The sequence below is a fragment of the Lissotriton helveticus genome, chromosome 3_1 (genome assembly GCF_964261635.1).
Source record: "Lissotriton helveticus chromosome 3_1, aLisHel1.1, whole genome shotgun sequence".
Taxonomy (NCBI): Eukaryota; Metazoa; Chordata; class Amphibia; order Caudata; family Salamandridae; genus Lissotriton; species Lissotriton helveticus.
This window is the reverse complement of record NC_136061.1, coordinates 227,353,816-227,378,540: the sequence shown is the minus strand read 5'-3', so window position 1 is coordinate 227,378,540 and position 24,725 is coordinate 227,353,816. Positions and strand designations below refer to the sequence as shown.

The window sequence follows — 24,725 nt, the reverse complement described above, 5'->3', positions numbered from 1 at the left end:
CAGCTTTGGGGTGGCAGGACTGGAATATGAAAATATGTGTCCTGCAAGTCCAACACTACCATATAGTCTCTGGAATCCAGGACAAGAGCTAAAGTGAGCATTCTGAACTTTTCATTTTTCAGGAGGTAGTTGAGAGGGTGCAGATCTAGACTAGGACAAAATCCTGCATTTTTTTTTATTGGCACCAGAAAGTAGCGGGAATAGCAACCATGGTCTACTTCTGATGTTGGCACCCTCTTAATGGTTCCTTTAGCCAAAAGAGTCTGTTGCACGAGTGAAAGGTAGTCCTTTGTCAGCCGATCGGAGGACGGTGGAATAGATGGTAAAGATTCAGTAAAGGGTAGGGCATAACCCTGCTTAACGTGGCGCCTGAGTGCCAAAGACTACGCAATTGCTCTGCCTAGTGAGCAGGTCATATTCAGTCTGCAGCATATGGTGAAAATTGCTGTGACTCTGCAATTGGCAATTGCCTGGGAGAGTATGGCTCTGGCCTCCACCGACATAAGCAGAACTTGTTCAACCCAAATCCCAAAGAGTTTGGGGGCTTCGGCCCAGTAAGCATGTGATGTTCACGGACCACATTGCAAGGGTGGTGGAAATCCTCTCCCAAAGGAATCCAGCCTCTTTGGTTTCCTAACCTGTGGTGTAGTAAGGAACAAGCCAGGTTTAACTTTGAACGTTAAGGCCTGGACTACCAGCCTCTAGAACGTCAACAACATTTGGTATTTTAAAAAAGATTAAGAAAGTTCAAATTGGGGCCTGGAGGCAAGATGGCCGCCGTGAGGTTGTGGTGAGAAGTCGCTCCAGACCTCTCTCCCCGTGATACCCAGATGACTGTGGGATAAGAGCGATATACCCCCCCTATGGAGTTGGCTGTTTGGCTGCAGGCGAGATTAATCCGAATACGCTCAGCATACCCAGCAACCAAAGTTAGAATCAACTGGTTTTGGCTTAAGCTAGCTGGGTGGAAGGCGGAGGTTCGGGTGCAGCTGGCGAGGATGCTGACACGGTTATCTAAAACAGAGAAGGACAAAGACAAAGAGAAGGAGAAGACAAAAGCACCACGAGATACCCCAACGCATCAGCAAGGTATGAGTGCCAGAAGCACCCCGGCAATTATAAAAAAAAATAACAACGTTGTGACCTCGGGACCACAACAGCGCGGGACTGGCGCCACCCGAAAAGTCATACCCCCGGCTCAAAAGGGGAAGAAAACGGAGACCCGTCAGAAACCTGAAACAGCGGCTGCGGAGAGGACTGATCGGCCTGGACAGGGCTTGGATCACCCCACAGCAGACACTCTAACGGACCCGAGGCAAGGATCTAGTAAAGGAAAAGAAGCGGCTCTGAGACAGCCTACCTTGATTGAAGTGTTTTCACCACGATCAAGCCCCCAGCCAGACACGGAGCAGATCGTACACAGAAACGTCCGAGGACGCAACGGCAGACGCTCCCAGCGCAGAGTCAGCGGTTGCTAGGCAACCTCGGGATTTACAGTACCCGACAGTAGCTGCAGCAGCGGCACCAGCGGCGCCAGAGACGGAGCCAGAGACGGAGATGGAGACAATGGAGGAATCGTAGCGCCTCAGGTAACGCAGGCTACATGCACGAGCAGCAGTGGGCTGAACGAGGCCAAGGGCCCCAGCAATGACTTAGGAGCAGATTTAAGAGGGGCGCCTTTAAGAGCCCGGTCCGCTGGGAGCGCAGACATGATGGAGGCATTAATGCAAATGGAGGCTGAAATGGGCAATAAGGTTAAGGAAGCGAGTGCCGGGGGCAGTAATCCTAGTCTCGCAGGGAAACTCGCACCCCTTGCTTTTGGTAAAAGGACATTGGGATCAGAGGAAACAGAGGGAGCCTCATTGGAAGGGGAATGTTTCTATTCTGTGAATGAAGACACTGATGCTACTCAGACAAGTGACGACACCTCAGAGGAGAGAGAACTAGATGGGGAGACAAGCTCAGGGTCAACCTCGTCAATGAAAGAAAGCACGCAGAAAAAGAGAAAGGTGAAAGGGAGGAGGCATGGTGGAGACATGGGATCACCTAAATAGCAGGGAAGAAGTTAGACTGGGACTATTCTGCAACTTCACAGACCTACGTAGAGGAGAGTAACCCTGGCAATACTCCTATTCCGGCACAGTACATGGCACCCTTTGATATGATTTGCACCATGCTCAAGCAGATGCAAGGGGAAGCAAGGGCAGAAAGTCGAAGGGCGAGGCAAGCTACAAAAAAGATTCATAACACCCTTAAGAAGGTTAATAAACTATACGATGGTATCGCCGAGAGAGTGACTGAGGTGGAGGAGCGGACTGGGAAGCTAGAGGATGATGTTGGGGCATGGCAGGATTTCAAGCTGGAGCAGGAAAAATTGACAAACGATCTACAATGGAAGTTGGAGGATTTCGAAAACCGCCAGAGGCGGAATAACATTCGCATTTTGGGTGTGGAGGAAGGAGCAGAGGGGCAAGACATTATGAACTTTATGGTTAAACTGTTAAGAGGAGCCTTCCTTGAATCACAGTGGGAGTGGGAAAGGGAGATCCAACGGGCTCACAGATTTCCTTTCACCATCAGAAAAGGCCGAGGCGGCGAGGGGCAGGCAGGGCTCCCTAGGGCTATCTTGATATATGTCGGGAATTACCTGCTCAGAGAGGAAATAATGGATAAGGCTAGGCCTGACAGAAAAAGAACTTTTGAGGGAACTACCTTTTTTGCCAGGCCTGATTTCTGCCACGTAACAGTTGAGAGAAGGTGGCGACTCCGGCAGCTCATTAAACCTTTCCAGGCCTTAGATTCCGAGGCATTTCTCCTGTTCCCCGCAAGGCTAAAGGTAGTTACAAGGGGTAGAACAAACCTCTTCCTGTCTGAGATTAAGGCACAACAGTTCTTGGAGGAGGTTAAATCACAGAAAGGGGGTTGAGAAAAAGCAGAGCTGTTAAAATGTTCGGATAGAAGCTGAAGTGGGAGTATGCACTATTAGAGTAAGGCTTTATAACTCGGTATGTTGCTGTCTGGGATATCACTGAGGGGGCATCATGTATAGAATAGTGAAATCACTCACAGAGGGAGGGTATAGGACTCATAGGTGTACACTTGATGGAGGGGTGGAGGGGAGAGAGGAGCGATTACCACAAGCTGTAGCGGCTACACATAGGTCCCTTAGACCTATTTGCCAGTAAAGGAGGGGATGGGGGTGGGAGACTGGGGGGGCAGGGTGGGCTTAGGGGGTAAAAAGAGGGTTAAAAACATAAAAACAGAAGGTTACGTAGGGTGTAAGAAGCAGCACAGGAAAGCACAGTTTAGCGCGCAGGGAGTTAAAAGTTTACAGTACACATTAGATATAAGTTGGCGGGTACTTGATGAACATCAGTTATATTATCAAGGCAAGGCGTTCGCCCGGGTAAGGTATGTACGGTTGGGCAAAACCTATGATGTATTTTAATGAGTTGTAGAATTGCTACTATTAATATCTGTGGTTTGAACGATTCTGGCAAAAGATTAAGGGTTGCGGCACTACTTAGGACACTACAACTGGATTTGGTCTGCCTCCAGGAAACACACGTTGAAGCCTCTAAGGGCTATCTTCTGGAGCACCTACGGTTCGTTGTGTTGGCAAATACCAAGCAAGGTACGAAGCACAGGGGGGTGGCTGTACTAGGGAGATCCACTGATGTAGAGGTGATAAGGAAAAAGGAGGATCAGTGGGGAAGGTGGGTAATATTGGAAATAAGATTTAAGGGGGATAAATGCACCATAGCTTCTGTGTATGGTTAAACAGAAGATGATCCTGAGCTATTCCAATTCCTGGACATTGAGTTGGCACTATGGCCCGAGCCAATTATATGCTGTGGGGACTTTAATGTTCATGATCCCAGTAGCTCATTTGTTCAGACGGGGAGGGTATACGCAGGGAGAAAAAAGAGAACCCATAGGGCACTGACAGATATGGTGACAAATAACTCTTTAGTGGATCCATGGGTTAAGTTGTACCCAGGAATAGATGGTAGTACATTCTACTCGGCCCCCATAAGATACTTGTTAGGCTGGATTACTTTCTGGTATCAACCCCCTTGCTGGCAGAGGCAATAATAGAAAAACAGCCCCGAATTGTTTCGGATCATAGCCCACTGATTTTAACTATTAAAATGGGCCAGGCACGGCGAAAAGATACGCAGTGGACATTCGATAGAGCCCTTTTGAAGGACGAAGGATATAGGGATTATATGACAGAATGGATTAGGGCTTATTGGGAAATCAATAAAGGTACGGCTCCTTCGGGAGTGGTATGGGACGCCTTTAAGGCCAGGGTAAGAAGTGAGACAATGAGCTATGTGTTTTCAGCCCAGAAAAGGACACGACTTAAAATTAAGGAAGTTTACCAAAAGTTGATAAGGGTTGAGGAGGAACTGGTGCAGGATTTGCGAGATAAGGCACCAATAGAAGAACATCTGCTTAAAATAGTGGTTCTTAGAGCGGAAGCTGCAGAAAGCATCTAAAAAAAAGCAGCAGAGAATTATCTAACTAAGAGGGAAGCTGCTTATGAGCTAAGCGAGAAGGTGGGCCACTTATTAGCAGTACGTACTAGACAGAGGCTAGCAGCATCAGACATTGTTGAGATTATGGACGGGAACGGAATTATGGTTACTGAAACAACTGAAGTAAGGGAAGTGTTCAGGCAGTTTTATGAAGAGCTATATACCAGGGGCAGGGTAGGAACTACAAGCGAGATAGAAAGCTATCTTAGAGATATTACCCTCCCGGGTATATCGATGGAAGAAAAGGCTAGGTTGGATTCCCCCTTTAGTCTGGAGGAATTTCTTACGGCATTAAGCATGTTACCATCAGGTAAAGCAGCCGGCCCAGACCAGCTCCCGGTGGAGTTTTACAAAGTGTTCTATCAAGTTATGGGAGTTGATATGTTTAAAGTGATGCTGGAGGCGCAGAAGGGGGACATGATACCTGATTCATGGGGGGAAGCGGATATCATTGTCATCTTAAAAAAAGGTAAAAATTCGACACTCCCAGGGTCATATAGGCCTATTACACTGATGAACGCAGATACCAAGGTGTACTCCAAGATATTAGCAAGAAGGCTGGCAGAGGTGATAGAGGGATTAGTAAGCCACACTCAGCATGGCTTTATTCCAGGCAAAAGCACTACGCAACACATTAGACAGGTGATTACAACCTTTGATGCGGCGGGTGTCCTGGGGGACCCTATCGCGGCACTATTTTTGGTTGCCGAAAAGGCGTTCGATAGGGTCTCCTGGGAATACCTGTGGCAAACATTAAAGTGGAATGGAATGGGGAACAGTTTTATAACCGCGATGCAGACTCTGTATAAGAATCCGTCAGGAAGGATCAGAGTTAACAGAGGACAATCAGCAGCAGTTAGGATTGGGAGAGGGACTAGACAGGGCTGCCCATCTTCCCCACTGCTATTCGCTCTTTACCTGGACCCATTGATAAGGAAAATGCAGGGCAATGCAAGGATTCCACCAATAAGGCTGAATGGGTGTGAGGTAAAGACGCTGGCCTATGCCGACGACGTGGCCATTTTGACACCCAATCCCAGCATGGCCATAGGGGAAATCGAGTCCGAAGCACAAAGATTTGGGCAAATATCGGGGTACAGTCTAAATAGCTCCAAAACTCAAATAGTATGTAATCACCATATTGCTTTTAACGATCAAAGAGTTGTGGACTCAGCGGTATATTTGGGGGTTGCAATCACAGCTGATTTAGACTCACTGGTACAGAATAACCTTGCACCCCTGATGCTAAAGGTCAAGACGGATCTGGATCGTATGAACAATTTGCATTTGTCATTAGTGGGCTGCACCAATGTTATAAAAATGTTAATATTGCCAACATTTTTGTATTTTTATAGGACAATACCGTTATTCTTTGAGGCGAAATGGTTTAAAGATTTGGAAAGCATTTTGAATAGATTTATTTGGGCTCATGGCAAGACTCGTAGGGCATATCGTTTTTTGTCACTGCCTAGAGAAAGAGGAGGTTGGGGGGCGCCTGATTTTAGACTATATTACTGGGCATCGGCATTGCAATATATGCGGGGGCTGTTAGGAGGGAGCGGTTTGGACGTCAGAACAACTAATGATTCGTCTAGGATATACTCTATAGTGCTGGGACCGGAGGTCGAGAATTCTTTTCTTAAATGTATTGATTTCGCATATTACAAGAGAACTAGATTTAAGACAGTCCAAGCCGCAATTAAGATTTGGAATGCTGTGATGAAGAAAATCGGCCTGGGCCGATACAATTGGTATACCAGGTTGTTTAAAAATGTCTCCTTTCCAATGCAGATATTTGGGGATATTACAATGGCGGGCTGGACGGAGAAGGGGATAGTACAGATTGGGGATGTGAGGAGTACGGAGGGGGTCTTTCAATTCACAGATTTAATGGGCAGATTTGGGTTAGACAGGAGGGATTAATTTAAATTTTTGCAGTTAAGAAGTTTTTTTGGAAATAAGCAGGGTGGGCGTGTGGGGTTCGGTAAGGTAGAAATACTGGAGAAAATAAGGTTAGGGGGGGACTGCTCTATTCGGAGTTTTTACGCAAACCTGATAGCAGAAAAACCAGATGATATGGAGAAGTATAGTGATAAGTGGGCGGACAAGCTGGAAGGCGAGATTAATTGGTTTAAAGAGTCACTGGAGTTAGGTCGCACTCTGCTATGCTCCGCGCTGCTGCAATCGCAGCAGTACAAAACCCTCTACTCGCTGTACTTTACCCCAGCAAAGATAGCAAAATGGGGGGGTAGCGTAGGTATCACATGCCCAAGATGTAGTTCCCCTGATGCAGATCTAATACATGTATTTGCTGGATGTCCGCAATTACAAACAGTGATAAAAGAGATAGAGAAGTTTCTTGATGCCTCCCTGGATATCCAGATTACCTTAAAACCACCAGAAATATTGTTAGGGATAGCCACAGATACCAATATTAATCAGAGGGAGTTTATTTTTGTCGCAATGGCAGTTTATAGGCTCTGCATAGCCAGGGCCTGGCTTGATAAAAACCCCACAGCAATGCAAGTCTGGCTGTCCAACCTCTTATCAACTTACAATCTGGAAAAAAATATATATGCCCGGAAAGGTAGAAAAGGGAGGAGACTGGGGTTAAGGATATGGGACCCTATCATAAGATGGAGAGAGGGCCTGGGACTGACTGATTAAGTTAGGAAAGCCTTTGATGAATTTGCGGCATTTGTTGTAGAAATTCGAGATGTTAACAGCTTACTGAACTTAGTAGGATGCTTTGATGAATTTTGTTTATGATGGAAATGTAAAAAAAAAAAAGAGAAAAAAAAAAAGAAAGTTCAAATTGGTATGCATGACATCAAACTATTTCACAATACTGGTCCTTGCTGAAGTGCACTGGTTTTCAGCATTGGAATGCCAATTCGCCTCCAGAATTGTTTCAGTGAATGCTATGCCTTTAGAAGAGTCCTAAAACTTACCTGCTTCAAATTGCACTTCCGACTTGGAGTTTATGTTGTAATGTGGTAGCCTGTTGGTCATCACAGTGAATGCATCTCGGTGGTGGTAATAGTGCTCAACTAAATAGAATTGCTATTAGCAAGATTACCTTGGCCTTTCTTTTCTACAAGGATACATTTTGCACTATCAAGCGCCAATAGTTGCTGTCTCGTTGAAGACATCCTATCTTACTGATCAAATCACTCCCTGCTGAACTGTATTTTTACCCATAGATAAAGGATTATCTTTTTTTCCTTATCTATGTAATGCTAGGAATTCTTTTCAGCCTCCAGCTTTTTGGTCACGCCTGGCGACCGCAGCGCGAAAGCGCGGTCGCCAGCGAGATCTATTGTTACTGACTTGCTTCGGAAGGGAGACAGGAGATGTGCACGCGCAGGACGGACTGGAATGTGAACGCACGCTTGAACACACACGTACAGTCACGCGGTGTGCACATCTCCTGTCCCCTTCCGTCCTCGCAAGCCATACAATTTCACTATGCGGCACCCTTTGTCTGCTACATGTCTCCCGTTCAACCCCACTCACCGGCTCTTGAGGGGCTCTGCGCTGCTCCCTGGCTGGTTTCCCCATGTCTCCCCCGGTCACTGGCACAGCTACATGCGGGGCTCCGTCATGCCCACAGGAGCCCACCTGAAATCCTGAAGCGGCATTCACGAAAGCAGGGTGGGCTCCCGTCGGACTTATTCTACTGCTTTTTTTTTGCGTTGGGCGCTTTGGCGGCCCCCTCCTTTGGCTGCACGAGCCACGCAGCATTCATGAAAGTACGGCGGCTTTTGAAGTCCGCACGCGCTGCTACTGGGCACGAGCCGCAGACCACGCAAACGTTTCAGGTACCGCACATGCGCAGGCAGCCCTCGCCCTCCAAGGTCTCCTCCATGGCCCGGATGTGGAGCTGCTTTCTGTTTTGCTTTTTTTTGTCAGTCTTAGCTGCAGACTTGCAGTATAGCTGCTTTTTGATTGTAGCTTCCGGCAGCACTAGCCTTCTGAGTGACTGATAGATCTTTGCACCAATCATGGCTCTTAATATTTACCACTCTGTGTCAGTTTGTTAGAATGGCCAATTGGCGGGTGGATTATGGAGTGCGTCTGGCACTAAGATCCAATAGGCTTTGTCCGTGGGCAGTTCGGCAGCGAAGTGTGACCCGTGGCTTTCGATTTGTTTTCGGGCAGTGTCCGGGACCCAGTTACAGCTTCAGCAATAGTGAGTGAGAGGAAATTGCCAGTGTGTAGATAATAAGCAAGCACCTCAGAGTGTGGGTGGATCGGAGACAACACCAAAAAGTAGCTTAAAGCGTTGTGTGCGACTTTTATGTGTTTAGAATAGCTGCCATATGCGGCGACATGTGCTGTGAAATACTTCACAAAGATATGTGAGTGTGTGTGTAACAGGTGTGTGTGTAGCAATGTTGTGTAGAGGTAGGTATGTATATGCAGTGCTTTAAATGGGCAGGTACTCACCGGTACTGAGTACCGGCACTTCGAATTTTCTAGCTGTCAGTACAGGCACTTTTTTTTAGTCAGGTAGAGTACCGGTACCCTGACAGATGGCATGGCAGGCTAAAGTTTGGTATCGCCACCAATGTGGGACAAATGCCGCTCTGCTTTTGGATCTTGCAGTCGCATGGAGCCCCTGAAGGAGCCTTTTGCAGAGATGCTGCTAAGGTTTCGTAGAGCCCATTAGAATTTCCCCACACTGCAGGGGTTAGGGAGGGCTTGCTTAACGCTGTGATTAACAGGGCAAGGTCTAGGCAGACCCTGCACTGTTGATTGGGCGTGAAACGACCATTATGCTGAAAGTGCTTTAGCCCACCCTCATCCCCCCTCTCTGCTAGGTGTGTGAAATAGCCTTGCCTGGGGCTGCTGGTCAGTAAGCCAGTCCATCTTTCCCAGTCGGTTTTCTTATGTTTGTTTTTTTCAGCAAGAGCTGCTTTCCTTTGTTTGGCTGAATTTACATAAGAGCGAGGAATCCCTAGGTGTGAAGGCAGCCCTGCCCAAAGAGCAATGAATAGCAGGGACCCCTGCAGCACCCCAGGAATGAGCTCCCGTGACACCCGAGATGAACATAGAAGGAAGGGGGAGGGAGGATTGTAAAAAAGTGAGGTGACAGCTTAAGTTGGAATTGCCACTTTCAGAACAAAATACCAGATATTGGTTTAGTTTTGAAATGGGTGCTTAGGAATTGTTTTTTAATACAAATTCAAATCTGCTGTATTTCTTGAAGTAATTGGTTTAGCTATTGATGAACCATATGCCTGAAATTCAGTTTAAAACGCTGACCTGCAGAATTTACAGGGTGCGGCGTAGCGTCCACGCACACAGTCACACACACACACGCACACAGTCACACGCACACGCATACGCATACAAGCGCGTGCACATACACACACTTTCACAGCTTGGAAATAGTTTTGTATGTTTGAAGTGAATAAATGATTTATGATTTTATTTACTGGAAAAAATATTTAAAAACACATGCCTCAACAGTAAGCGTGCTCTATCAACACAAACAATGAAATATAGAACAACAAATTACAGGACAGGTGGCAAATTTAGGGTATGGGTACGGGTACATCATGGAGGGGAGAAGAGGAGACAAGTGGGGAAAAAACAGTGACAAAATGTAAGAGACTTGTGGCGAAAGTAACTGAGAGGTGGCAGTAATAGGCCAGAACCAGGGAGAGAAGGTTAGAGGCTGGGTAGAAATGAGAGGTTAATCGTGAATGGAGAGTAGATGTGGATGTAAATACACTAAACCAGAAAGGGACAGGAAGAGCCTGGCCGTGGGGAAAAGGGCTGAGAGGCAGTGCATTAAATGCGCCGGTACTGGCACTTCTTATTTTTATCATTGTTAATACCGGCCCTTCGCCATTGTCTAGGAGAGTACCAGTACTCCTGAAAGGTAAGCTCATTGGCTGCTAGTGCTGGTGAGCACCAGGCTGTCCGAGAAGAAGCTGTCTCTGACAGCCAAGGAATTTCTGTAGTCCTTAGCTCAGCCGCTTGTGTACGTCTGCTTATTTCTTTGTGTGTGTGCACGCTTGAGGATAAATAGCATTGTCCCAAACAACAAAGAACGGTATGACATTAAGAAGTTGCAAATATTACAAAACAAGGGCATTTTAACATATCATGGTTGCCATTAATTTTGTTAATGATTTAACCTGTTTTGTTAACAAAAATGCATTTCTGTTGTGTTTTGATGTGTGCTGCAAATGGTATAGAAGTCATTATGTATCATCATATCTTGGCCTTAGCCCCGCCCATAGCCACGCCCACTTGCCACACCTCTAGCTCATTTTAATGAGTACCTGCACTTATTTTTTCCCATTTAAAGCACTGTGTATGTGTGTGTAAGTAAGGCTATGCAGAGGTGTGATTGGGAGTTTCATGCGGTTCAGAGAGGCGAGAGTGTTTGATGCAGAGATGTAACTGATGCTATGCAGAGTTGTGTGTGCACGTGAGATGCTGTGCCACGGAAGACGTGTGCATGTGCGAGCTAGAGCAGCTGACGAGCAGGGAAGCTCGTGTGCTTGAGGCACGGTGGATGCAGTGTCACCCACTGCCCTGTTTCAGAGACAGGGGTGTCAGTTTTCACTGAGGCGATGGAGGCTGTGAGTGCCTGCTGGCCGTGCTCATTGACAACGGAGCGCTGTCACGAGTAACACGCGTTCCTGGCGTTGAGAGACTTGCCGAATGAGGGTCGGGCAGTCCACAGTCTCCCTGTCCAGAGAAAGGCCAGACCCGAGGGCCTGCTGACTTGTCACCTCCGGCCGAAGGTGCTAGTTAGCTCGCCAGACGCCATACCGCCGCGCTGACAAAGATTAATTATGGCAGTGCGTGATATCGGCAGGACTTTCTGATTAAAAAACTGTCCAGTTTATTTTTTGTGAAGTGCACTGAAAACAGGATTATCATTAAAAGACGTAGGCAAAATCTATGCAGTAGTAATCAATTCAAAAAGTCTTTATTTCGATTTTTTCCAATCATAAAAGACAGTTTACAATTTATATTTTAAAATTACCCTTCATTGACAGCTAGTAAAATCCACAGTTCGTCACTTCAACTCTCAATTAATTATTGGCTTACCGCCCTACATAAAACTCAGATTACAGTCATTAAATAAATTGTATTAAAAAGAAGAAAAAAGGAGGAACATAGATACATAATTCATTTCATTCTTTAAAAAAATATTTTAAAATTGATCATTAGGTACATTAATCACTAGTAACATTTTACAATCTCAAGTGTCCTAGGCCATAATTACTGTAGGCTCATTTTGCGGGCCCAAATTATCCACATCCAATGGAGGAATTTAGCCATGGCTATAACTACGGCTTGGGAGTTGTCAGTTCGTAAGATCCTGACAGCCTCACAACCCGTTTTGAGATCCAACTGGACACAGATAGGTTTTAACCAAGATCTCCTGGGTACCTTTTATTCTGGACAGGCAAAGAGAACATGCCCAATGACTTCCCGCTGATCGGGACAAAAGGGACAGGCCGAACCTTGTCCCCCACGCCATTTTGCAGTGAGAGCATTTAGTGGTAATGTCCCCACCCTAATCTGATGGTATTTCTTCCTGTCCCCTGGGATGGTAATCCAGTCCCAATAAGCCTCAAAGGCCGGAGAATGCTTAAGTTCTAGGAAATCTGCCGTAAAAGATGGTTCAATACAGCGGCCAAATCTCTTTGCCTCCAACATGTTCCAGTACAGGTCTCGAAATATTTTTCTAGGTGGAAAAGAATTCCCCCACTGGGTCATCCCACAGTGGAGATAATCCCATAGCCTTATATATTGCTTTTACCTCCTTCATCCATAGTATTTGATGGGCCTTATCAGAGTCTCTCACCTCGAGGAAGGCCCGTGCATACTGGGAGAGTTCCGGGGTAACCCATAATCTTCTCCAGTAGGCAACCGATCTGTATCTGGCCATATCCTCGAGGCCATGAGACCCTAGATCATAGTGGAGAGGGATCAGTGGAGTGGAAGCCGGTAAGCCTGTGATGTTGCGCAAGAATTTATTCTGCGCACCCGTCAGCCTTTTTAAGTTACTGAGCCCCCATAGTTCCGCTCCATAGAGAACTGCTGCTCCAACTTTGGCATCATAGATCTTTAAAACCGGGGTAATTGGCCTAATGTGAGATAAGTAAAATTCCTTAGTGAGTGCTCCTGTCAATTGTGCGTGCTTCGTGATCAGCTGGTTGGTGTGCTGTTTCCAGTCTAATTTGGATGATATGGTTATGCCCAGATAGTTAAATACTTGGGTCTGCTCCAGTTGAACCCCATCCATAACCACCCTCCCTCTGGCGTATTTATTTTTATGCAGGACCATGAACTTTGTCTTAGATGTATTAATGACAAGACCATGGTCAATACAAAAAGCCTCGAAGACTCCAACGGCCTTCTGGAGGCCCTGTTGTGTCTTCGAAATCAATAGCGTATCGTCAGCAAACATCAACAGGGGGATCAGCTTACCATCCAGCTTGGGGGCATCGGTTGGTTGCTGTTCAAAGTAGCTGATCACCCTGTTGATGTATAGTGAGAAGAGTGTAGGGGCGAGTACACACCCTTGGCGTACCCCCCTTGCGATAGGGAATTTATCAGTTACACTTCCCTGCTTGTTCCAGCGAACTCGGGCAAAATTATCTTCATGCAATCTGATAAGGAGTGACAGGATATCCAATGGGATGCCCTGTTCTTGTAAGGCTGCCCACAACTTAGTACGAGGCACCAGATCAAACGCTGATTTAAGATCAACGAAGGCTGCAAAGAGCATACCCCCCCCCCCCAGTAGCACTACACGCCAATATAATAAAACAAATCGAAAAACTTGATCAATCGTACTAGTATGGCTACGAAACCCTGCGTGTAGGGGCGACAATATATCATTTTCCTCTATCCAGCCCTGAATACGCTGCAGTAAAAGCCTTGCCACTACCTTTTGTATACAGGCAATAAGGTTAATTGGCCTGTAGTTTCCTGGGTCCGAGCACTCCCCCTTTTTGAAAATTGGGATAATCTCGGCACCCTTCCAGGACTCTGGTATTGGTGAGCCCATCGCAATGCCATTAGCTAGCAGATGGATGTAAGAGGCCCAAAGATCCTTATCATGCATAAAAAGGTCTGCTGGAACGGAGTCCAGGCCTGGTGCCCTAGCTTTTGGGATATTGTTCAAAATTTTAATAATATCGGCTTTGGTGAAGGAAAGGTGATTTGCGCCCTCAATTGCTTTTAGGAGAGCCTCACGCTCTTCTCCTTCCTCGTCCATAGCGGCGAACTGGGACGCATAGTGAGAGACCCAAACATTTGGTGAAACATAATTAGTAGGTTCGCCCCTTTGAACCCCCCCTACCCCCATTTGACCATATCCCAAAAGGAGCACACAGATCTTTCTTTACTGGCACTCAGGAGCTCCCTCCAATATTCATTGTCCCAGTCACTTTTTGCCTTAAGTTGCGTTTTTTTATACATGACTCGGGCAATCTTGATCTTAGCTATATCTTTTGTTTTTACTGCATCTGATAAGGCCCTATATGCAACCCTACAGGATTTGCCATACCATTGATCCTCCTCCTTTGTCGGCCTACTCTGTTTTTTAATCACCTTTTTGACGAAGAAGGATCTTAACTGATTAAAAAAACTGTTGTGGATCCGACTAACATTTGATACGACTGCTTCCACAGTGGAATTATTCCTTAATTCTACTATAGCCTGGATGGTCAGATCCTTCATGGCAGCTACACCTTCCTCATTCGTTACACAGTTAGCCCTCTCAAATAACCATAGACGAATTAGATGGGCTATCTCCACACATTCACACAGGCCCTCATGTTTAGGTAAGTCAAATAACCTAAATAACAGGATTAAAGGGTCGTGATCACTCTCCACCCGTTCCTCTATCCGCATATCATCAATACTGGACCAGTTCTCTTTATTTGTAAGGATGTAGTCTATGCGGCTTTGAGATATACCGTTGTTAAAGGTGGAGGCGCCCTGTTAGTCAGAGCCCATTCTTCCATTAGTCCTGCCTCTGACCATTTTTTAATAGGTGGTATTGTCAGCTGAGGGATCTTCCAGATATAGTCCTCTTCCACTGTAAGATCCATATCATAGCTGTCTAGGGGTTCAAAGCAACAATTAAAATCTCCTGCAACAATAATGTTACCTTTTGAGCGATATCGCTCAAGAAGAATATCAAGCTGGTCAACTGCTTCAGTGGGTTTGCCACCTGGGAGCCCCCTGGAGTAGATATTAAAAACAAAGAGGTCCTTATAGTCTGAGCATTTAAGTCTGATTAGCAGAATATCTGGGCTATTTGTGACTAGCTGAGTAACGGAATATCTACTGTCCTGCTTAACCCATGTCAACAATCCTCCCTTCGGTCTCCCCCGTAGGCTAGGAATAGCTGAAATATAAAAATTTAAATATCCTTGCTTAAATTCCGGGGTTACCTGCCATGTTTCCTGAAGGAGGATTATATCCTTATTATCCAAAAAGGCTAGCCAGTCTAGAGATGTTACCTTACTTCTCAGCCCTGCTACATTCCATGACAACAAGGTGGTTTGGGTGAGAGGATTATTGCTGTCAGATTTAATGCTGTCAGATTTAATGCTATCAGATTTAATGCTATCAGATTTAGTGCGGGGATCAACGCTAGCCCTGCCCTCTTTAAGTAGAATACCCCCGCATAGTTCAAGTTCCAGAATTTATATAGCGCACTACTCACCCAGAGGGTCTCAAGGCGCTTAGGGAGGGGATGCATAGACTTGTATCTAGTGCCTCCGGATTTAAATCAATTTTGTTTTTTGCTGTGTTGTCAGCAATACAATCAGGTAGTTGATTTGGGCTATTTGTCCCTTCGAAATCCACTAAGACCATTATGTTAGTCTGGGGGATGGGCATGTGACCTATAGGGACCTATAGGGACAGTGCTCTGAGCTGTAATGTCACCCGTTCCACAGACCTCAGGTAGTCTAATACGTGCCGTATTGCAATCCCTCATAAGTCAGTCGCAGTCATTTAGGCCTGACAGGATCCCAAACCTATTCCCCAGGCTAATCCCCCATTCATTAACTGGAGCACCCACACCCCACCTATTCATCATGGTGTCCCACCTTGGCCCTGGAGTCTTAGGATAGGTCACGTTTTGCTGCTCGCCATAGAAAAATTTTAAGGTGAGGGGAACAACAGTGCCACTCCTGCGTTGAGGGGGGGGGGGGGGGGGAGTATATTTGACAAAACACTAGGGAGCACAGCCGAATTAGTGAAGTTCACCACTACACAATCTCCTTTGAACTTTTTCGGTCTGTTCCCTATCCAGGCTACCCTTCTAGCTGTCTTGATCTCCCCTGCTAACTGCTGTTTCCCTCCTGGAGCCATCTGCATGTTACCTACCAGCCAATGCAGCGCCTTACTAGAGAGAGATGTTGGCGATTCTAACTGCCCAGGTGCCAGAGGTGGTACATTTGCCAGTACCAACACCAGAGGTGAAGCTTCTACTATGAGTTGGGGAGAGTCTGTCTCCTGACATGGTACAGGTGGTACGATTGATGTTAACAAGGCATCCTCTCTTACTACTGGGTGATTATCTACATTTGCTGGTGCCTGACCAGGGGGGATGGTTGCTGTCTTACTCCTCTCTGCCACACTCACAACATTCTCCCCAGTTATACCTACCAGGTTTGAAACTAGAGTTGCTATGTTACCAACCTCCCCCACAACCTTATTCTGAATCCCGCCCAATTTTTTGACCTCAGCAGTAAGCTTATCAATTTTGGCCACCATTGGTTTAATAATAGCTTTAATTTTACACTCAATCATATCAGCTATCCTAAGAAATAGCTCATCATCCATGATATGCTTCACACTATCCTCCCCAACATCCATACTCTTATCCTTAACTTTCCGTAGCGGTGAGGCCCTTTTCCTCCTCAGCCCTGACCGTAACCCGCCACGCTTTGGCTGGATCTTTCTACATGTTCTGACTGCCCTAGTTTCCTGCTCTGGGGAGGAAGGATCGTCTTCTACGACGTGGGGATGTGTCTCAGGGTCAGAATCAGCGTCACTTTCCGGGTCAGTTACCGGGTTACTTTCTGGATCAGCCGCTATAAGTGCGCTATGATCATGCTTGCCACCGGCAAGAGGATCGATCTCAGGAATGTCACTACTAGCAGCCGGCAGCGATGTATCTACCAATAAAGATGATGAAGATGGACTCGGGGGCGAGGGGGGGGGGGGGAAACTGGAGATTGACTTAATCCTAGTGACTGTCGCCTTTCGCTATTAATTTTCGTTACCACCTGGACCAAATAGTTATTCATCGTGTTGGACATGATTGGAGCTATTTTTTTCGGCATGCTACACAGTTGCAGGTTAACGCTCAGACAAATATTAGGAGTTTATAACATAAATAAGCTATACTCAAACTAAGAACAGTGGGGGCACAACAATAATGATCCTCTGTAGGATTTAATAAGGAAAGGCAATATAGTCCTACTACAAGAGAATGCCTCAATCTTAGCAGGGGCAGAGTGTTCGGCCCAGTCCAGTCGCGGCCAGTCTCGGACTGTCTAAGACTGTCTGCCCTTTGTCCGGGCGTAACTAAATACGAGGAGCAGGGGGCGGTAAGAGACACCAGGTGCGCTGGGTTGATCGTGCGCGGAACCCTGGGTCTCGCAGTCCCGGCCCCTGTGTGTTAGCAGCAGAGTTTCCACAAGGTTAGTTAACCTTTCTTCAGAACAGGCTCCCAAATCCGAAAAAGAGGCAGAGTCAATTTCTGTGTCCCAATGCAGTAGCTACGAGCGGCACCCGCGAAGCGGGGGCCGCGAGCTGTAAATGGCCGGTGGAGCGGGGAGGAGCAGGGGGCGGGAAGAGACACCAGGTGCGCTGGGTTGATCGTGCGGGGAACCCTGGGTCTCGCAGTCCCGGCCCCTGTGTGTTAACAGCAGAGTTTCCACAAGGTTAGTTAACGTTTCTTCAGAACAGGCTCCCAAATCCGAAAAAGAGTCAATTTCTGTGTCCCAATGCAGCAGCTACGATCACTAAATAGCAAGCCATCATTCTGTTTTTCATTTGCGTGCATCTGTTCTAGGCACATTCTTTTCAGAAAAATATTGTGCGAAATGGGATTTGTTTTCGCGTGCAAGACCGCCCTTGACAGAGCAACAAATACGTTGAACTTCAATCTATTCATCCTAATTGTCCGACATGTTCTAGAGAGATGTTTACACACTCATTTATTAAAACGTTATTAGAATCCAAAGCGTGCACTGGCTCAGTCAGCACTAGCTGCTGACATCTGGTGAGAACTGCAAGTCAAGGGTTAAGATCTTAGTGGGGGGGAACTCCGCCCTTCTTCTCTCGGAGTCAATAAAATGAGAAACGTGCGACTATTTCGAATAACAGTCCACCTGTTAATTATAGAGCTCAGAGCGGCCAACAGTTCGGTAGCAGGCGCTAAGCAAATCGAGTTGTTCTCTTACATAATTAGATCACTTGGTTACATTGTTGCCTCTTTTAGTTGAAAGTCTTATGCGGAAGGAGAATAGTAAAAAAGAAATGGAGCGAATGCCTAATGTTTATTTAGTTGGCTGGCGGGAAAGTTGAAGATCCACTCATATGTCAGGAAGGCCTGCCTGACATGCTACTACTTCCCCTGCACACGCCCCCGTTAGAGCCAGCTGCCTGTGAAGCATGATCTCAGTTTCTCCACAGGCAGTCCATTTCTAGTCTCACCCTCTTATTTGTTTCAGACATCATTCGGACATGGATGATCATGCCTGCGTACAACGGGGATTGAAACCAGGTTCACAAAATTATTGATGGGGCGGTATCTCATGTCACAATTCTAAATGTAAATTGTGATGAATTACAACCGGAAAGGGCTGAGACATGTAAGCCATTTTATCCTTTTACAATTACAGAATGTTGTTCATTTTTCCAACAAATCTCAGATGCTGCCCCATTGCAAACACACTACCCTCTCTACATACAAACACTGTCCTCCCTGCTCATACACTGCCCTCTACTTCCGGTCACATTTGCTCAAAAGTGTGTGTGGCGGTGGGTTGTAGTTTTTGAAAGTGGTGGGGATAATAATTGGCCTGAATTCTGTCGAGCAAGTAAAGAAAATCAGACAGACTTCTTCATAACGTTTCAACATCCACATAGAAGTCTCTTGATCTATCTATCCATCCATCCATCCATCTATCGATCTATCTCACTTTTTCTCTAGCTCTTTCAGTTCGTCTGTCTCTGTTTACCTATTTATCTAAGTCAGTCAGCGAGTGAATCAGCGAGTGAGTCAGCGAGTCAGTGAGCCTGACACTCTGCCTGCCTGACACTCGCATTACGTGAGTTTGAGCTAGTGACATTGCAGATGACAATGCCTTTTATTTTCGTTTTTAAAACATACATACAAGGCATTGTCATTTGCAATGTCAATGGCTCAAAATAGCATAAATGCGAGACCTATTGCATTGCAAATGCTTGTAATCTTTTAGTCTTTCCCCTAAAAGTTAACTATAGACGTACATCAGCTTTCCCCATCATTTTTTAAGGTTTAGGGACCTCTTTGAACAATGTATTCAATGTAATTAAAAAATGCTCTCAATTGCCATTTCTCCAGCAAAGTACTTAATTTGAATTTTTGCTACTAAAAACACTCCTGTTCAAGTTGTTGCCCACAACAAATCCTGTGATCCTTGCTCATCATGTGCTGTCACACATAAGGCAGATATGGAAGTAAACTGCCCATGACTACTTATAAGTGTTATACAAACGTGCAAAGGTGCTGGTAAATATACTGACAGGATGTTAAAAGGTAATGGCCAGTAATCCACTGATTCATGTAGTCCCAACCACAGAGGTCTTTGAGAAACACCTTTTGTTATACTCTTATTGTAGAACAGTCATGTTTAGAGTAATTGGGAACATATTCAAACATCCAATGTGTCACACACTTGTTTTAAATACAGGAAATAAAAATATCAAAAACTGTCTGTCTTATCACTCATGCTTTTTGAACTGGCTCTCAAACCACTGGCTTGCTGGGCAAGGGTTGATGCATTAAGAGGTATGCAACAGAGGGAGGGAGAGGATTGGGAAAAAGACATTCACTATATCTTTAGTATATTCAACCTTTATTTTATATTTCCAAAAAGTAGATACACTCATAGTTAGGAAAACGAAGAATTATAGACTAGGAAAAATACTAGAATGCTAACCAGAACTCACAGGAATGGTCTAGGACAGTGGAACAACTCTGCCCGATAAGTGTACATATTATTGGGCACCCTAGCTTAACACAGTAAATTAATTGACCTTTTCCACTCAAGAACAGCCTCTTACAATTGACAGACATGCAATGGGTAAACAAGGGTGCTCAGCATACCTTTACAGAAGTACTAGAGAGACTGCGCTGGCCTATCACAGAACAGCAGCAATTAAAGCTTGGCAGGCAGCCACTATAAAACAAGACTGGAAACAGGTTCTGATGAATAATACACCATTATGGGTTGAAAAATACTTAAATGAATAAAGCTTGATGGCTTTGTCAAATGACACCTAATATAGGCAGATTAGTCTCCTGGATACCACTCAGAAGCTAATGGGCCGGATTCTTCTGGATAGAATACTGGGATGGGCGGAGGAGCATAAAGTAATGACTACCCTCCAGGCCGGCTTTAGATCCGGGATCTCGACCCTGGACCAACTTTTTAGGCTGCAGGTCCTTTTTAGGAAGACAGTAAGTGTTGAGGGTGGCAGCCTCTACCTGGTCTTCGTAGACCTGCGGGCCGCTTTCGACCTTGTGCCCAGGGAGAGTTTATGGAGGGTTTTGAAAGATCTAGACCTCCCGCCCTATCGGTTAGATGTCCTGAAGCGTTTCCATGCAGTGAACTATGCCCAGGTCAGGTGCGGGAAGAACGGGGAATTATCAGCCCGCTTCCCAGTAACTAGAGGCGTACGCCAGGGCTGCGCCCTGGCACCTACACTTTTTAGTCTCTATATAAATGGCTTGGTGGGTGAACTAGACAACGTCAGGGATAGTGATGCCCCTTGGTTGGCGTCAGGTCGGGTGGCTGCTCTGATGTTCGCAGACGACACTTTATTGTTGTCTCGAACATCAACAGGCATCCAGCGGGTCTTGGATGGTTTTGTATCATTCTGCGCCTCGCGGGGACTCGAGATTAATCTAGAGAAGACGAAATGTATGATCTTCGGTCCCCCGAAACGCACCCGCCCTAGCCCTGTACTAAATGGCACCCCGCTTGAAAGGGTGAGAACCTTTGTATACCTGGGTGTCACCCTGACTGAAGATTTCTGCTGGGGCCCACAGGTAGCCAAGTCTGCCCTGAGGCTTTCACAGATCGTAGGGGGTATTCGCAAGTTCCAGAGTACAACCCAATTCAAGCCAGTCTCCCCAGCGCTTGAAATCTACGGTGCTCAAGCCAGACCAGCTGTAATGTATGGTGCAGGGCTCTGGGGTCATACGTGTATATCAAGTCTCCTCAGGGTTGAGCAGGCCTTTATGAGGAACTTGATTGGCCTCCCCCAGAGTACTCCGCTCTTACCCTTGAGACTAGATCTGGGTTTAGAGCCCATTTCAGAACTGTTAGCGGCTCGACCTCTCCTGTATTGGAGAAGGCTCTGGACAGTACCCGAGCTTGATGATTATAGAGCTGAGTTCTCCGCAGTTTGGGGGCGGCTGAAGAGCAAAAATATACCCTGGTTATCCCATATTAAAGCTGTTGTATACCAAATAGGTTTGCCCCAATTATGGGAGACCCCAGAGGAGAGTTGTCCAGCGGCCTGGAGAACTGAGCTGCTGGCCTCCCTGAGACAGTATAATCTAGGTTTGCTGCATTGTTCGTCAACTATGGGCAGGTTGTCTACAGAATTTCTGCAGGTTAAACTTGTGCCCAGGAGGGAGGAATTCATGGATTTAATACAACCTCCCACTGCAAGAAAACTATATACACAATTAAGACACGGCTGTTTGCCGATTGGGGCATTGATTTGCAAATGGGCGGGACGAGAAGAGGGAATCTGCCCAGTTTGCAACAACAGTAAAAAAGATATGGTTCATGTCTTGTTCTTCTGCCTTGCCTACAGTGCAATACGGAGATCTTGGCTGGATCCGTTGCGTAGAAATTTTGGCTTAAAACAATGTGCTTAGGCTTGTAGAATTTTAAGATTTGATACTTCACCCCCTATTGTGTTCTCGGTCTCCCGCTTTTTATATGGTATGTGGCGTAGAAGGTCTACTTTGATTAATCGTGTTAAATTGTGATTAATTGAATTGACTGTCATCCTTCATTTGATACCTTATTGTTTATTAATTTTTTTTTAACTAAGGTTTTTAACTATTTATGTATTCTATGTATTTTATCTTGTATGTACATATTTTATTTGTGCTTTTATGGCCTTTGGCCGAAATAAAGTTATCAAATTAATTGCTATTTGAACACTATGGAATGTTTGGAAACAAGGCAACATGAAATAGTTTGAGGAAATCCAAACTTAATTCGATCTCACTAGACATTTGTCAATGTAAGAGACTGAATACATTCTGTACTAAAGTTATATGTAAATCCAGAGATTCAAGAAGTTACCAGATTAGAAAATAGTTATAGCTGAACTTTTGACTAAATAGCTACCTCCTTGATTAACAAAACGTTGATAAACATCACACCAAAACACACCGAGTAGGCTCAGCGGGAGAACTGGGGGCAGTGGAGGACTGGGACAGGGATGAACCAACCCAATACCTGAGGGAACTAGCAATCGAGTTGGGATTTTGTTTAATACAACTCCAAATACTACACACAACCTATTACACCAATATCTAAATGGTGAGGCTCAGAAGTGCTGAAAACAAACGTTTTTCTGGGAGGCAATAGCCAACACCCATATTCGTTTGCTTACTTATACTATTTTATACTTCGGTTATACTGATCCCCTCCGTTAGTTTGGAGGTGCATGCCTGTATGTGTTATGACCATTTTGCTGTTTTGCCTCACTTGTTTCCTTCACATGTGTTCATAAATCTTTGTAAAGCGCTCGGATACCCTCTTGGGTCATGTTCGAGCTATATAAAACTTTTTAAATACATCTATCGATAAAATAAATAAAATAAGGACCCTCCTTTACACAATTTGAGCCTGGCCCAAAATAAAGATTCCATGATGCAAGCATCACCGGTTCCAATGGGAACACACCCTAATATCTCTATTCTGGCAATGTGGCCGGAAGAGAGAATTCCAAAATACCCCCCAAAAGTTTACAATATAGGACTTCAGGTGGCCTAAGATAACTCGCAAGGCACTTGGGTACCAGAAATACTCTGACCATTCCAGACTGGAAAACCAATAAAGATTTGCTAGCTTAAAGAAGAAGATCTCTGAAACCTAAGGATCCCCAAAGAACTATAAACATCTCTTGGAAAATAGAGATAAATATTGTGGAATTGCCCGATCCTTCAGAATGGAAGATTTCTATTATTTTTCCTCTCCTCAGACTACTCTCCATTACCCTGGTCTCCTCTCACCCAAATGGGTGGTAGTTAAGGATTGACAGTTTAACAAATAAAAATATGAAAATAAATGTTTTTTTTTAAATGGATATAGAGTTTTCACATTTTACTATATTATGGTTTTCTTACCATTCGGGTGCCAAATTTCTGTGATGAATTTCATCTTTGGCGGCCTCAGTGGATAATCTTTTGGGAAAGTGAGATGAGCTTTGAATACTCCACCTTCACTGGGAGAAAGATGAAAGCAAAAATAGACAATTAGCAACGCAACATACAACTGAGGAAATTAATCTATATGAACAATCTATCAAACCACCTCCCAGTCACGTGTGTGCTTTATATTGCGAGTTCCTCAATCATTGTAGATAATTACTAGAGTATGCTTGACAGGGCTATAAATTAGCCCTCCATCGTAATTGCCACAAACTGTTTTGTGCATTGCTACCTTCAAACTGGTTTCAATCACTGATCAAAATTCTCCAGTGATGTACCAAATGGCCCTACAGCTTAGTTTTTCACTGCATAGCAATAACATTAATCATTAGTCAATGGGATTCCCCTACATCCAACTCACAATAAAAGTAGGATACATTTTGTACAACTGCAATTTCAAGTTAAACAACGGAATAACAGTAGCCACAATCAACTACCTTTAATAAACTATGTAGATCGGTGACCTGCTTTGAAATAGCCTATTGAAGGTCAGCACAAGCCAGGCATCCGATTGGACGTGTCCCAGCAGACCTCGAGCGCAGCTCCCACCCCAAGGATGGGTAGGGCAGACCCCCAAGAACAAAGGAATTTGGCAACAGAACTTCGGGATACCTAAATACTGGGATTGAGTAAAAAAGGGCAGAATATCGGTCCAAAAACCAAAGATGAATCCTGTCCACTTTCCAGCACTATTCCTCTCGTCTTTACCAACAACTAATCAAAGTAAAACCAGTCAGTGCCTAATGGTTCTATCTGGTTTCACTTGTCACTGTCATGTCAATACGAGTCACAGTGGCAAAAACATATGCAATAATTTCAGAACATGAGGGTAAACTCTTCACTCGTCGTTCGGATATTTTTTAAAGAGAAAATCCTTCTGAGGTAAGCACCTGAAGGATTCTTTATGGAAATGTAGGGGGCGTGAACATCACATCCCTAACAGTAAAGGAGGTTATTTAAGAGAGTTAGGATGTAGCCAATTGTGCAATGTTTTAGGGGTCAGAGCACATTCACCGAGGACTGGACAGCAGTGCTGTAGTGTGAAGAGTTTAAAGACCAACTGCATCAAACCCTAAACACAATAGGGAACCAAGAAAAAGAGGCAACTTCTCACAAGAGCCTTGCCACTTCTATCCTAGGACACAGTCTTGCAAATCAGTCTTGACCCTAGGATGCTTGATTCCGGTCCAGAGAAGACATGGCTTGGCAGTTCGGGCTGGACTGTTCCCATGAGGCACAGGATCAAGACTGATTTGCATATGGCCATGTCTGAACTGGGGTGGCTTGGTGAGCAAAATAACGATGGATTAAACCCAGATCTGTGACTGGGGGTGAATGTTTTGCCATTGTGCAACATTCTGTCCATCATCCTGTGTGTTTTGCTGTTCCTAGAAGTAGCGACTGAGGGCATCCACTTGAGAATTTTTCTCCCGGCAGGTGAACTGCTGTGA

The 24,725-nt window shown here is 45.3% G+C and overlaps 1 protein-coding gene across 2 annotated transcripts in view; it reads right to left on the bottom strand.

Moving 5' to 3' along the window:
* The window catches only part of UBE2G1 (ubiquitin conjugating enzyme E2 G1), a 260,388-nt gene that overhangs the window by 46,828 nt on the left and 188,835 nt on the right, over positions 1–24,725 (bottom strand). The window contains exon 3 of one of the 2 annotated variants that reach the window (XM_078679679.1): positions 23,191–23,288. In XM_078679679.1, the coding sequence (XP_078535805.1) occupies positions 23,191–23,288 (98 nt within the window). The remainder of the gene's footprint in view (positions 1–23,190; positions 23,289–24,725) is intronic. The other variant, XM_078679680.1, reaches the window with a different exon arrangement.